At 38.6% G+C, this 16237-nt stretch overlaps 1 protein-coding gene across 2 annotated transcripts in view; it reads left to right on the forward strand.

The window, feature by feature from the left end:
* Positions 1–16237, forward strand: part of LOC146831135 (uncharacterized) — a 351402-nt gene that overhangs the window by 231713 nt on the left and 103452 nt on the right. The window contains exons 7-9 of one of the 2 annotated variants that reach the window (XM_085604104.1): positions 4989–5143; positions 6290–6452; positions 14607–14765. In XM_085604104.1, the coding sequence (XP_085460230.1) occupies positions 4989–5143; positions 6290–6452; positions 14607–14765 (477 nt within the window). The remainder of the gene's footprint in view (positions 1–4988; positions 5144–6289; positions 6453–14606; positions 14766–16237) is intronic. The other variant, XM_085604105.1, reaches the window with a different exon arrangement.

A 16237-nucleotide genomic window follows, 5' to 3' on the forward strand; every position in this document is an offset into this window, starting at 1 on the left:
AAATAAATAAAATGTATGTCCTGCCAAAATTTAGGAATCCTAGTATTGATTGTACATTTTTTATGATTTTGGAGGCTGGAGCAGTGCACACTTTTCTAAAAAGTTAACTGCTTGACTTTTGCCTTCACTTGACAACTAATATCCCAAAAATAGGACATTGAGGTGGGCTATTTTCGATTTTTTAAAGTTTAATTTGTACCCCTCTGTGGCAAATCCCATAATAATTATGCTTACCCTGGTCAAGTGCCTCTCCAAGTCGTCGTCTGTCAGATAAATATCATCCACATAGGACAACGATTCTTCATCAAATTTTTTAAGTAACTCTGTTACTCTTGCTGAAAATACACCTGGGCTGTTTTTATACCCTTGTGCTAGTCGACAGGATTGTCGCAAGGACCCTAATGCACTGAATGCGGTTAGATACCTGCTTTCAGGTGCTATATTTTGGCAGAAAAATCCATTTGAGGTATCAAGTGTGGTTTTTTATTTTTTTCGCACAATGTTATTCATTAATGCTGTACTATGTGCATTTTGGACGGCAAATGTCTTTGTGCATCAGTTTAAGGTCTATAATCTAAAACTAGACGATATGTATTGTCAGGTTTAGAGACGGGAAACAAAGGATTGTTCATTGGTGAGGTGCATTTTTCATCGACCCCCGGTATTCAAGTTGATCTAAGATCTCCCAGACCTGTTTTTTAGCTTCCAGCTTTATTGGGTATTGCCTCTGAGCATTAGGTGAAACTTTTAACGGAATCACGTGGTAAGTCGAGTTCTCTTCCCACCCCTGCGTGATTTTTGTACAATGCCCGAGCTTGGGCTACTGCCCACTCCTGCGCATATGTACGTTTAAGGTGAACTGGAACGTAGTTGGAAAATGCAGGAAAAATTATACTTTCTCCCCTGGGGCACCCCATTACAAATGCAGGCGGCCAATCTTGTTCTGCTAACAGTATGTCATAACCAGATGATAAGTTCCTCCAAAAAAGAGCTTTTACTTTCCTGGGCTTGTCCCCCTCCATCCGGAGTGTTATTTCATGTAACTTATGTGGGACGCTCACCCTGGTGTCTGGTGTTTCCACAGTGATGTAATCATTCAACTCCGCTGTCACCAGAAATTCCTTCAGGTTCTGGCGAGCTATTGTTACTTCTGCCGCACTGTCTAGCATCGTCAGAGGCCATTCCCCGTTCAGAAGTTGTCTCCTCAGAATTCTGGGCGTGTCTGATTTTCAGACCAGCAACTTTCTTTTTCTTAAATTGAGGTTTTAGATTTTGTTTATCTTCTTTTTTAGAGGTAAAGTCTTGAGCGCGCTGCTTGTCTCTGGACTGTGTGTGCTCATCTCTATTTTCTGACCGTCCTTCTCTTTCGGAGCCATTCTTCGATCCCTGAAAGGAGCGAGAGGAACGTGTATCAGTATACTGATACCTGTCACATTTCCTAATATTATCCCTATTCCTGAGGTTGTACCTCTTTTCAGAGTGCTCCTGTTGAGGAGACCTACCTCGGGACTGAGATCTCTTGTCTTTTGAGTTTTCTTTTTTACTATCCCACTTCTTTTTAGAAGAAGTAGGTGCTCGTTTAAAATTGTCCTTCTCAGGACTGCCCTGTAGTTGAGGTTTTAAAGCTTTTTCCCCCAAACTATCTCTGCCTAATTCTGCATATGCAGTTTCAATTATTTTGGGTAGTTCAGCCACCTGAATTAACGGGCCGACTTCCCTTAGGTGTTGGCAGATTACCACTGATGCTGCTTCCCCTTTAATGTTAGCTAGTATTATGGCTGATACCTGGTCATAGTTGTTTAACAACTTCATCTCTAAGTTTAGGGCAGGTTCTGTTCCATAGTCATTTTGTATTTGGCTTAATACATCTGGTACTACTGCTAATGAAGGAATACCATGAGTTCTGGTATATATGGCAGCAAAGAATGTAACCCAAGAGGTGCAATCCTCTAACTGTGGTGTAATCCCCATTTGCAAATAGATTGTTAACATCCTGTGTTTTTCAAATGGTGTTGTATTTGGGAATACTGCTTCTAACTGGGTTATTTTCTGAGCTACCCAGAAAGGAATTTGTTCACGTTTTGTGGGCACTTTGCCCATTACCGCGTGTAATGTTTGTGGAGTAATTGTAGTACCTGAGCTCTGCGTAGGAGTTGGATTTGGTGTAATTACTGTTGGTTGGACCGCTAGAGTCCTTAAGATGAAGTGTGTCATGTTTCTGTAGAGTTTTATCAACTCCTTGTGTTGAACAAGCAGTTCATCCTGTGGCATTGTGTCAAAGTCTGGATGTGGTGCATAGGTCGCAAATATCGGCCATGTTGCTCCTGGAATCCCTAAAGGACCAAGCCTTGCTCGTGTTCTTATGTGGGGTAGGGCGCCATTAAACCAGAAAATATGTTCCTGGAAAGTAAGCAGAATCTCAGGCTCCTCAAAAGGAGTTTAGACCACTTGAATGTCATCACGTATGTAATAATGAAAAGTTTTTGTTACAGCATCGGCTGCTGGGAATATAACCCATGAGTAGAATACCTATGTTTTGAAATCTTCGTGTGCCTCTATCACAAATATTACTACACCTCCTCTTGGAGTTAAACCATGTTTGACAAGTTTAACTGTCAGAGTTTGTTTTACTCTGGGTGCAATTTGTATTGCATCTGCACCTACCACACCAGACTGGTTAAGTCCCTGGGCTAGATCGTTTAAATCTCCCCTTTGTTCAACCATTGTGTTTAGAACACTTAATGACTGTTTTAAGGAAGATATGTAACAGTTTTTATGCAAAGGTTTTATGCACAATTTTTGGGAACATTTCCTTTCAAGCTTGATTAACCAACAGCCAATAAATAGGATATCTCGCCTACTCAGCTGTGTTGGAGCTTTTCCCACTCACTCCAGACGTCTCTGGGTTTTGTAAGTACAGTTTCTGAGAATAAGCACGACTGTGCTACTCAGATTCTACTGTTGAGTAAGTGCGCCATGTATATACCACATTGGGTAAACCATGTTTGACACGTTGTGTGCCGTTAGACCACTTTGGGCGCCATGTAGTATAGTCCTAATAGTACCCTGTCATGCAGGACCTACGCTGTTCATGGATAACATATACTGTGGGCTTGGTGGCAAACTGAGTCGGTACACCCCCACCGCATATGTTAGGCTATGGTATGCATTAGCTAGCTCGCAGTGCTACTCGAATCTCCTGTTATCAGAGAGATTAGTTTGTACAACTTTCAGAACATTATAACCTCAGACTCGTGGAAACAATATACTACTTTTCACCCAGTCACTCATGCTTGCTTGTTTTGCTCTCAGAGAGATACACAGAAGAAACAGTTGAGCGTGTTTACAATAAGAATTTATTGTACCGTTGTTCTTCTCATGTAACATAAGTGTGCTGCTATTACTGTAACACAGTAGCAGAGATATAGTATCAGCAGTACAGTGAATAGAAAGGAATAGTACAGCTCTACCATTTTTCAATAATCATGAACCAATACATGAATATAAAATGCATTTATAAAATGAAGTGCGTACTCCTAAGATGCCTGTCTAGATGTACCTGAGTGTACCTAGCATGTGAGTAGGTGCTAAAGAGCTAATAAGCCTAAGAGCCTCCTTTCCTGGACTTGAGTTGGACACCCCGCAAGGGATCGTTAGACCACTGTCAGCTGGAGCAATGGCATGCCGGAGCCCCAGCGTCTCTGGTCAGTGTGTCGGCCTTGAAGTCTTGTTTCCCTCCTGCTTACCGATAGCAAGAGGTGCTGTATTTATACAGTCTATGTACGTGTGTTACCCATTGTTTAGTATGAGGATGACGTTGGGGATTAAACCTTTGTGCGTAGATAGGAGAGGTGAAGTATGACCCTCTGGAGAGTGTACTCATAAATTATTCATATGTGCTAAGTATGACGTCTTAGCAATATCGATTGGGAAAAACCCACCCTCGGCATGGAACTAGGTAAAAGGTTTAGTACATAAAAGGCTACAGTCCTTATAAGGCGTTATGTCCATACAAGGCAGTCTGTCCTTATTTGGAGTTATGTCCTTATAAGGCTCGTTCATATGAAATGACGGGGAGATGATGTAGGGAAAGTGTACGATGTTCTCTAAACCTATGTCAGGGTACCGATATGAAATATAACAACATGCTATGCTGTACTTAAAAATAAATTGTCACTTCATGTTCTATAGCATGCAAACATTTTTTAATAACAACATTTACGTGCAACTCTTGAATGGTACACTCATGCTTTAGAACATGCATATTAATCATTTTGACCCATAAATGACACCATTTTTTGGTATTCTCTACATGCTGGTGGTCTCCCTCCTTCATGCAACACAAGATCCAGTCTGATTGTTGTAGTGTTAGAAATTCATATGTGAGACATACCCGTTTTGAAACAATTCTAGGTGTGCAAACGTTTGTAAATCTGCAATTACTTCAAGTCCATTGGTGGAATGCATGGTAACGCCTATGCCCCACCCATAGAACACCTATCAGTTTGAAATGTAACGTAACCCGGTGCAAGCAGCTGCATTCCATTACATGTCTTTACTAAGCCATGCAAGGAGGTGCAAAGCACCCCCTGTATGGCTTTGTAAATCTGAATTAAGGAATTGCACTGCCTTGCGTCACCTTTTGTGATGCAAGTGCAGGGCAACTCCTTCTTAAATATGTCCCTTAGTATTTTGGGGTTTGATAAGATGTTTTGCACTAGTGCAAATGTTTGTACCATGCACACTTGTTTGCATCAATTCCACATCAGAGTTCTTGTAATTTCCCTTGGATTTATATTACTCCTTCCCTGATGTAACACATTCCTCATGTAGTGCATGAGCAACGCACTTTTATCCAGAATAGCACAATTTTTTTAATTGCACCACCTGATATGAATATCGTTCTTAGAGATCTACATGTACCAAAAATACCTTTAAGTCTGACTTGTAACCCTATGCATTTTCATACAACTATCATTTCTGTTTAGCTTCACCACCAGGTCCAGCAGCATCAAAGTGTAGAAGCCAAGCTTGCAGAAAACCGCACAGAATTACTGAGACTGCAGACATCACTCCACCAGCTGGAAGAGAATCTCCTGACAAGCAGCCTCTCTACGCAGGAGCAAATTGGACAGGAACTTCGGTAGGTCCCCCTTAGCATACCTTCTTGGTATTATTGGCTTACTGATTTGAAGTATAACTGCTAATCAAAGGGTTCTTTGATTAAATCATTTAATCCTCCATGACATTTCTAAATTGTGTGCAGTTTAGGGACTAAAGGCTGAAAGAAACAATAACAAACACAATTCCTTGTCTTAAGATAAACAAAAGATATCTACATTTAGGTTATCTTGTACTACTTTGGTAAGAAATTGTATAGTACAGTGGCTAATTTGTAAAAGAAAAAGTGCGGTGTCCAAAGCTCTGCTCAGAAGCCCACGGCTGGTGTAATTAAACATCAGCACATCCAATACCAAGGCTGGAAGTCTTAAATCCACCTCATGCTTCTTCAATCCACTACCAGAAACTCCCTCTATCCCAGTCTTGCAGGTTCCTGCTTTCTCCTTTTATTACAGTTTTGCCTTCCTCCTCTTCCTGCGTCTTTCTGATCTATGTGCTTTTCCCTCTCTTCCATTCAGCAAATATTATCTGATGCGGTAAAAATAAGTGCCAGTCCCCAAAAGAAAGTGCCAGTGGCCCCCACCAGCAACCACTGGCTCAAGTTAAACACTGTATAAGTCCCATCACGAGAACAGGCTACTTCCTAAAGAGTTTGTACCAGTTTAATAAAATATGATTAAATATCTTAAATATTAAACAAAACCCAGATGCATGAGATAACTCAGCATTTGTAAAGGAATTGGAAGAAAACACATGTACATTAAAAGACCATGTGATACTGTCATTTCTTTAATAATCTTCAATTAGTCTTATGATTATTGACTTGTTCAGGTATTTAATAATCAATATTTATGGATTAGAAAATGCACTAATTCTTTAATCTATAAACAGAATTTGTAGAAAGATGTGCTATTCGGTGTATTGGTTCACTCAATTCAATTGCTTTTATTAATAGTGTCTATATTTAAAAACAGACCACACATCTCCAGTGTATTTCTTCATTCACTGAAAAGGGAAAGTGTGAGCACATCTATACATTCATTTACAAATCATTTGTGTTAAGCTTGTAAATTGTTTCTCTAATTGTCTGATCTCCTGAAAAAGGCTTCTATGACTGCACAAAATCTTTGTAATTTCTCAAGCAGAACTTCTGGTTTATGTTGTTTAGCAGAGAAGCAGAGAAACTGAGGCAGCAGCTAATGGAGAAGGAACTGTCCGCCAGTGAGGATAAATATCTACGAAATAAAATGGCAGAAGACTGTGCACATTTGACCAAAGAAAACGGTCGCTTGCAGTCTCAAGTTCTAGCAGCATCCAAACAACTCGAACAAGTGAGTCCTTATCTAAAAGATCTTCTCGCTGTAGTTAATACTTTGACCATTGATGATATATTATAAGGGCATGTCACATCAACTAGGACCTGTCACAGGTCCACATTTATGTCATGAAAGGAGTATTCCCACCTCAAAAAGCATTCTATTATAAGTAAAAATAAACGTGCTGATGATGAGGAGCAAACATGAATTTTACACCCACAATTGTTAATTTGAAATTCTCTAAAGGGGTTCTTCCTGGAGAGATTCTCAATTTTTCAATTTTAAAGGAAAATGCTCTTACATCAACTTACATATCTGAGCCTTAGTCTTTATAAATGCATATCTCTAGTTATACATGACCCTCTTTCACCTCAATCCCCTCTTTTGAACATGGAAAAAATGAGCTTGGCAAAACGGATAGATAAAGGGAGACTGGATTCAAAATCAGCTATTTTTACCTTAGCATGGGTTTCTCTACAGACTCAAATACATATGTGCACACTGTTGTCAGAACAAAGATCTCTGCGAACTATTGCTGTGGTAATTAGTAAAACCTTACTACCTGCTATACATTTCGTGAACGTTTTAGTCACACCTTATGTACTACAATAGGAGAGTGTTTTGTAATCACTTGAATTTGTAAGGAAGTATTGTTTTCTAGTTACACTGGCTTTCCTTACTTTGCGATTTTTAATTCAGCATTTTTTCAATGGACATCTCTTTTGCTTTATTTTGCTTTTTTTTTTCAAATCTAAAAACAGCTGTACTTTTTAACTACCTATTAATATTGCTTTTCCTTTTTAGGTCAAGTATTCAAGACCTCTTGTATATACTTTAGTATATACTTTTATGTACTTTGTGGGCTCTGGAGATCAGCCCTAGGACTTGTCTGCTTCCGCTTAGGAACTTGTTCTTCTGTTCAACTGCCTCTATTTAACTCTCTTTATAGAAAACAACCAGTAGAGGTCAGTATGGTACCATAATTGCTTTCTGATGAGGGACTTTCTTTTTTAAAGTTTTTCTGGCAACTGCCTCTATTTATCTTTGATAGAAAATGACCAGCAGAGATAAGTAAAATACCAGAATCACTTTAGCATTCTCTAGATTCCAGTCCATAGAAATTGTCTTCCATGAGGACCCGTAGACAATAATATTTTTTTTCAAATCTTGTATTTTCAGTGGTATGACCACCGAAGGCCCTGATTTTATGTTAAAAACAGAGCTTTGGACTATACCATTTCCTGCTGAAAGGCAATATTTCTCTACATGTGTTCCCATACCTAGCGTGTCACGCAGGTTGGTGCTTACTTTTCATCGATGTTAAAGAACAGCTGATGCTTCAACAACCAGTCTAATGTGCTGCATAGCTAAATACATATAAGGTCCCAAAGGCGAGACCGATTGCATTGCAAATGCATGTTTGTTAAGAAGTTGATTATGGTCATGCAATTCTGCAAAATGAAGACGATTTAAGATTGTGAATCCCATCTGAACACCAGAAAAAATAAAAATGAGGCTAGATGAGCCTGAAAGGCGTTCATATCCTAAAGTTCTTGCTTGTCACCTCAGGGGGAATGGAGGGCAAGAAGAAGGAAGATGGGCAACACCCTGCCATAATGGTAGCCGTTCCCAACCGAACAATGAGCACTGGAAAATAATTTGTGAAACCTGATTGCCCTCTTGTAAAATGCTTGCTTTCCAAATGGATCTAGACTACAACAAATAGAATCAGTGTGCAGAGTAAAGTAATCTGTTGGACTTGGCCCTCTCTGCAGGGTCTTCCCCTAACTTTTTGTCTTCACCAATCCTGTTTTCTGAATTTCCTTTTTGTTGGCATTAGGAGTCTGTGCACCTTAATACTGCTAACCAGTGCTAAAGTGCTTGTGTTCTCTCTCTAAAATATGGTACAATTGACTTACTCCTGATTGGCATATTTAATTTAATTATACCTCCCTAATATATGGTACTACATGTACCCGGGTTTGCACATTGTATGCTACTGGTGTGCCTGCAGCACCAATTGTGCTTCCCTCTTATGTAGCCCTTTTAAACATGTCTCAGACCTCCAGTCTCAGTTTTAAAACTGCCAATTCGACCTGCAAAATAATCGTTTTGCCAGGCCTAAACCATCCTTTTTAAAACATATAAGCCACCCTAAGGTAGGGCCGGAACAACCCACAAGGCTGGGTACATTGTATTTTAAAAGTTGAACATTTGTTTTTAAGATTTACATGTCCTGGTAGTGAAAACTCATAAATTAGTTTTCGGTACTGCAGAACCTATCACTCAGATTGGATAATATTGGGTGACCTTATTACATTTAATTATTGCTAACCTTTGATTGGGAACAGATAGGGTATCAAGTTTGGACTCAAATGAATTGTAGTTTAAAATCCTCTTTAATGGTAAAGTCAGATGTTACGTCACATTTTTTAATAATATGGCAGCTAACTTCCTTTGTAACCTCACTCCACAGAAGACTCCAATAGTAGGAATACATAATCCAAAGATTATGGATGGAAAGGCCTCACCTACATTTTTGTGGCATGCTTCTTCGTCGGCCATTCCACCCCACCATGTTTAAACAGTGCCAACATGATGGTCTCAACCATGCTGCACGGAAGAACAAGATATGTACTTCTGGTCAGACGAGAAGCCCAGATCTAATTCTAAAACTACCTCTGCATAAACCCATGGTATTCCTTTATTCGGTGGGTATGCAGGCAGGAGTAAAAGAACAGTATTGGATGTTTGCGTGATTAATGTTTTGGAAATCCATCATAATCAACAGTTGCCAATATGTTCCAGCCATAAAATAGGTACCCACATAAAACAAGGAGGTCCAGGGCCTTCATCATGGCAAAAATTAGTACCCATCCAGTCAGTCCTGCATATGTGTCCATGCATACAGGTGAGCCTCTGCTCGTCTGGTAAACTGTTAATGCCCTTTTACTTTTAGGGTCCAAGCCTACAAGTCACATCAGTGGTGGGGGGGGCACTCCTGTAGTCACACATTTGTCAAAGCATAGGTCTTGTGATGCCACCTAAGATGCCACTGGTGCACTCCTCTTCCTTGTGTATTCCTCCCAGATAACGAGACAAAGGGGGACACAAACAAAGGGACCTGACACCAGGCTTTTGTCACCCCAGACTACTTGTAGCCTTGGCAAGGGAAGAACTTTTTAAAACCAGAAGTCAGCCCCACTTCAAAGCCTGGCACCAGGTGTAAATATTGGGCCTCCTGAACCACCTCCTCAGCTCACTCTTGGACCTGTGGACTACAGAAGGACTGCCTTGTTCCTCAGAGGACTGCCCTGCTGCTTGAGGCCTGCCTTATTCTTTAGAGGACTGCCAAGCTGATACTGGAGGACTGCCCTGATATTTGAGGCCTGCCTTGTTCTCCAGGGGACAGCCCTGCTACTTAAGGCCTGCCCTGCTCTCTAACTTGGTCCCTGTATCCACTCCATCATGGTTGGACTGTACTTGTGACTTCCCCCTGTGTAGCGCCACCAGATTACTGCGAGTGGTGCATTATGCTTTTAGGCACTATACTTGCATTAAACTTTAAAATTGCATATCTCCGGTCCTACCAATTGGAAATCTGTCATTCTGGTTTCATTTTATTTATAAAAAGTAGCTCTATGTTTCTAAATTAGTGTAGGATTGTTCTTGTGTTATGTTTTCACTTTATTACTGTCTTTGTGTTGAATACAATCTTTACACACTGCCTCTAAGTTGAGGCTTACTGCCTTTGTGCCAAACTACCTGGGGCTAAGCACAGATTAATTTAGTGGCTATTGTGGTTCACCCTGACAAGGATTGGGATTGTTGCTTGAGAAGGGTTTTCACCCCCACAACCAATAACCCATTTCTTACAGAATCCTACTAACAATTTGAAAAAGAGGCAAATACATTCTGCATAGTAAATGTATCTAAGTTGATACATGAGTAAACCAAAATAAATGAATATTAGATATCACAGACCTGTAATTGCCCTCCGCCATTAGTTATAAAAATGATTCAGTTGTGCAAAGCTATCCTCTGATGCTGTTGGACCCTGCTGTCTGATCCTAAAATGCAATGTACAGACCGTATGTGCTATTTTTAACTTGTGTAGCATAGGATGAGTGCTAATCTGTAACAGAAATCCTGTGGAGCCAACACTGAAAATCAGAAGGGCTTTTAGCAACAAGGAGTGTACAGTTTGGAAACATCCTGCAGATCCATGCCTGGCAATATTCAAATAAAGAATCTAAGATTCCATAATAAAGTAGAATGAAGATTCTATACACCTAAACTAACTATCAAAGGACATACATTGGTCTTCAAAATAGCAGTCTCTGTCAGCACAGCCTCTTCAAAGATTTGATTTGGGAAGCCAATAAACCTTGTAAAGCTTGGCCTTTTGCAGTGTATTGTCCTAGCTTTATCCAGCAAACGAAAAGCATTGAGGTCAGACTTCTCATAATGTAGCCCTGAAGTCTGACACTAGATGACTGCCATCTTAGAAATGTGCATGTGCAGTTTCATCTGCGATGCTAGTCTTCCTGAGAGACCTCCATGCATCTACCAGCCTTCCCGTAGTTCTTAATGAGGGAACAGAGAACAATACAGCCCCTAGGTGGGTGGCCCCTTCTAAATCCCGTGGTCAACATTACCAGTGGCAAGAGGCAAGTGTGTAGGAGGCTCAATTGATACTGGCAATTGATGGAGAAGCATATTGGTGTCTTCTGGGCCCCTGAGGCTGTATCTATTCATGCAGTGTGAATGAGTCTAAACAGCTGCTTCAGTAATAATCTTGAGGGGGTTGCATTGACCTGAGCACCTAATAGTTTATTTTCACAAATATATTGTGCGATCCTGGTCTCCCCCTACTGGTGTTTGGGCAAAATATTGAGTTATAAATATTGGGAGACAGACATATCGGAAATAAATTATTGTGATGCAAGAATATTATTGTCAAGAATATCGTTTTATTTGGTAAGTAATATAATTTTTAATAACGATTTCAGTAATATAGTTGTAACTAATATAATTTTTCAATTATTTCAATGTGTTTTAGTTTATATATTAATGTTATGTGTTACTACTGTTTGTATAATTTTTAAAGTGATTTAGAATTTTTAGAATGTTTTATTTAATTGTTAATTATAATATATATTGTCGTAGTGGGTTGTTGAGTTTGTAGGGGAAAGTTATTTAAGTAATAATTAATTATTCATTAATTTGTATTGATTATTTGGTTGATGTTAATTATGTAAATTATGTAATACTGATTTATTTTAGTTATATTTTAGATGTACGTTGCTAGGTTTGTAGGGGTATAGGGTGCGGAGTTAAATAATATTTTTTAATTATTTATCAATTGTTAATTATTTAATATGTTATCAATTATGTAAATTGCGCTAAATTTATTTATTTCAGGAGTGGGCTGCTAGGTTTGTAGGGGTAGAGGCAGGGCCACTGGAATTATGCAGCAGGAGAGGGACACATTATGTGGCAGGGTTGAGTAAATTATGTGGCAAGAACAGGCAAATTATCTAGCATTATGCGGCACATTTTGTGAAAGTATTAGTTCATTATTTTGTCATTTCTAAACTTGTTAACACTTTCTGGCCATTAGTTGCGCCTCTTTAGTACACATTTAACACCTGAATATATCAATAAGCTACAGAAAGATGACCAGTCAAAATTTGCAAAGTGTCTTCCACTGTGCTCCAACATGTGTTGTGGCGTTTTTAGTGACCTTTGAACCGTCTGAACTAGAAACAACATTTGTTTTGTTAAAATCTGCAGATTATGCAGCAGATGGTGGATTGTGAGACAAATGCAGCAAATCCATAACTATGCGAAAATCGCCATGGCCGCACATTTGCATAATTCTAGTGGCCCTGGGTAAAGGATGAGAAGTAAATTTAGTGATAAATAAATAAAAAACTTTCTATTGACAATGAATTATTTAATTGCTTATTAACTATTTAAATTGTTTAATTGTTTTTTAAATATATACTTTTGTGTATATGTATATACATTTAATGTTATATTTAATGTTAATTAATAATGTTTATAGTAGGAGTTTAACATTTTTTCTAAATTAGTAGGGTTATTCAAATATGTAATGTGTTTGAAGTGAAGTGCATTCCCCACTATTGCACAGATTGGAGTGGGAATAGTAACTCTTACCCCTCCGAAGTCCTATGCTTTCCTTACGCATGCCCAGACCAGAGGGGTAAGAGTTACTATTCATACTCCAAAGTCCACTTTCCCTACTCTTGCTCTGTTTGGAGTGGGAATAGTAAATTTAACCCCTACAAAGTCCAACACTTTCCCCACTGTTGTGCTGGTTGGAGTGGCAATACTAAATATATCCGCTCCTAAGTCCAACATTTTCTCTCCTTTTGTGCTGTTTGGAGTGGGAATAATAATTTAACCCTTCCAAAGTCCAACTGTTTCCCTACTGTTGCACTGACTGGAGCCGGAATAGGAAATTAAACTCTCCAAAGTCTAATGTTTTCCCTACTGTTGTTTAGACTGGAGTGGGAATAGTAAATTTAACCCCTCGGAGTACAACACATTTCCTACTGTTGCGCTGTGTAGAGTGGAAATATTATACTTAACCTCTCTGAAGTCCAACATTTTACCTACCTTTGCGGTGGAAGATGTAGGAATAGTAAATAAATCCTCCAAAGTTTAACACTTCCCTACTGTTGTGCAGAGTGGAGTCGGAATACTAAATCTAACCCCTTCAAATTCCTTTGTTTTCCCTATTGTTGCATTGACTGAGGCAGGAATAGTAAATGTAACCTCTTCCAAGTCTTAACACTTTTCCTACTGTTGCAGGTTTTGGAATGGGAATAGTTAATCTAAACCCAATTTGTGCACTATTTGGAGTGGGAATAGTAAATGTAACCCCTGCAAAGTCCTACCCTTTCCCTACTGTTGCACAAACTGGAGTGGGAATAGTATATCTATTATTCCCAGACTCTAATACTTTTCCTAATATTGGCTCAATTTTTTTTTATATTGGATTTTTTTTGTTTCTTTTTTAATTTTAGATGCATTTTTATATTTTTAGATTTTTTTAAAATGTGTAATACTTTATGGATTGTTTATATTTTTTAAATGTTATTTGGTAATTTGATATTTTAAATATATATTTATATTTATATATAGATAGGTGTTTGTGTATATATATATATATATATAATATACATATATATAAAATATACTTTTAATAGTAGTAAATCTAACAAAATAATTATTTATATTTAATTTAATGTAAAATATATATTTTTAATAATTGTGTTACACTATATATACATATGCAAATACATAAACACACATACACATGTGTGTGTGCGTTTATATAATATATATGTCTATATAGTAATAAGCATTAGTGGAATGTAATGTAATTTACATTATATTAATGCTATATACTAAAATATTTAGGATTTACGACTTTAAACTATATAGAGATATTTAAAACGCAACATTTTCCATTTTTTTGGACGGTGTTAAACGATATTTAATTTCCGATATTTTTGTACTTCCCATTGTAAGTATAGAAACACAATATTTTAGTAAATTATGTTTTTGACAAAATATTTGAGTCAAAAGATATTGTTTAACACAATATAGTGTCAGCGATTTCATCACCAGGTTCATATACTTCAGCACATATGTCATTCATAAACCATTCTTCAGTTGTGGGAAATCTGTTGAAGTGACTTGCTGTGTTACCCAAGCATGTGTTGGCTGGCTTCATAAACTGTAGGACTCTGTGGGTAGGCTGATTACTTGCACTGTGTTAGAATGATTGGCTAACTGGTGATCTAATTGTAAGGGCAGGAGTCTTATATCTATCTGATCATGCACCAAAAGATAGGTGCCTTATCTATCTTGGTAGACTGTTCCCTAGATATACGGTTTTACACGCTTCAGACTCACTATTCATTGTGGCATCTTTCTAATATGTGCGTAGAAGCTAGCAATGCGTTTCATATTTGCAAGGCACACAATAATTACTTTTTAGCTAAGTATATCTGGTTTTGGTCAATTTATTTTAGCCTTTAGTGTTTATATTCTTGAGATTTTTCAATGCTTGTTTATAATTGGACTGCACCAATGCCTTTCACTAAAATTTACATTTGAAATGTTTGGTTGCAGGAGCGACAACTGAGAGAGGCAGAAACCAACAATACCTCAAGACGGATCACAGATCTAGTATCGGGTAAAGAAAAAGCAAGACACCTTGAACTGGTTTTGTCTCAACTGAAGAGAATGGTTCAGGATGAAAGACAGAAAACCCTTTCTGCTCAGGAGCAGGTACGAAGCACAGGAAGTATTGAATCTGCTCCATATGTTAGGACTTCATTTTAGTATATTGCTTTCTAGTGCAGAGAAGGGGGTTCTTGCTAGTTTTTTTTAATAGTTAGACCACTCAAGTGGAAGACAAGTCATAATTAGTGTGAACAGATATTTCTGATATAATCAGTTTCCCTTCATCCTTCCAGGTAAGGGTGACATTCTTCTTACTCTCCTGCTTTGTCCAAGAGTCGAGTGGTTTCTTTCATCCTGGCCCTTCTCAATGGCGACGAGGAGTAAAACAAAAAGAAAAGGGGCAGGTGCCACCTGTCTCTGTTGTCCACGGTCCACCAAATGTTGTGAGCCATGGACAAGCAGAACAGCTTATACCTTTATTATTGCAACTTTGTGCTGGGACAGCAGCTTATTTCTGTCTTAGTTCTCAATTGTTAACACAACGCTGGGACAGGTATACGCTGCCATGCTCTACCACAATAAACACCTTGCTATCTAGGTAAGGAGGAGAATAAAGGCCCCTGATAGCCCACACCAGTGGGCAACCAGGAGGCTTTATAAAACACCTTTACTCCCACACTGGTTCTTTCCAGTGGCCATTGTTTTATCAACATTTTAATTATAAAAAGTAAACATAAAAATTCTAATTCCAATCGGGCCCTTTGTTAGCTGTGCTTAGAAGAAAAAAGCTCTTTCAAGCTAACTAGCCTCAAAATAAAATGAATGTGATATAAAAATACATAACAGGTTAACATGTGTAATATGGTTCTATATTGCCAACTCTGTCAGGAAGCAGGGCTGAAGGTATTGCTTACTGCTTGGAACTTAACAAGTGCGGGGTAGAGATACTCCAAACCTGCTTATGCTGATTTACAACACAGGAAAGGCTGCCAGGCTTTGAAGAGGGCCAGCACTGTCTGGGCTGAGGCTTTATATGCCTGGAGAATGTACTGCTCATGAGCACCCGACATCAAACTACATTTCCTAGCAAGCCATGAACTTCCACATAGTCTTCAGACTTGGCAGCCATCTTGGATATTTGGGTATAACTTCTCTGGTGGCTCACGGCGTATTTGCTAGTCAGTCGTGATACAATGTTGCTGCAGTCAAGATCTTTCTATATGACTGTTGGATTTCCTTTTGCTTAATGGTAGTTGCTTTCTTGGATTGCATTGAAGACTATTCGAAATCCAGATAAGTGTTTCTGAAATGTGTGTTGTGGTTGAAAATTTACTTTTAACTATTTGAACATTTATTACAAACTCTTCTAAGACTGTGGGTTTGTTGCATTTCACTTATGGTTTATCCTGTGACTAAACAGGAAGGATTCTTAAGGAAGGATTACGTTCCTTCCTGAATGCCTTCATCAACTTGCTAGAAAATGGGCTTGGTATATCAGGCTGTACTAGGGGGAGTGGCTTGATAGGGAGTGGCGGTCTATTATCATAGACACAGGAAATAGCTTTGAGAGGTAGTGA

This window comes from Triturus cristatus, chromosome 5_1 (assembly GCF_964204655.1).
Source record: "Triturus cristatus chromosome 5_1, aTriCri1.1, whole genome shotgun sequence".
Classification (NCBI taxonomy): domain Eukaryota; kingdom Metazoa; phylum Chordata; class Amphibia; order Caudata; family Salamandridae; genus Triturus; species Triturus cristatus.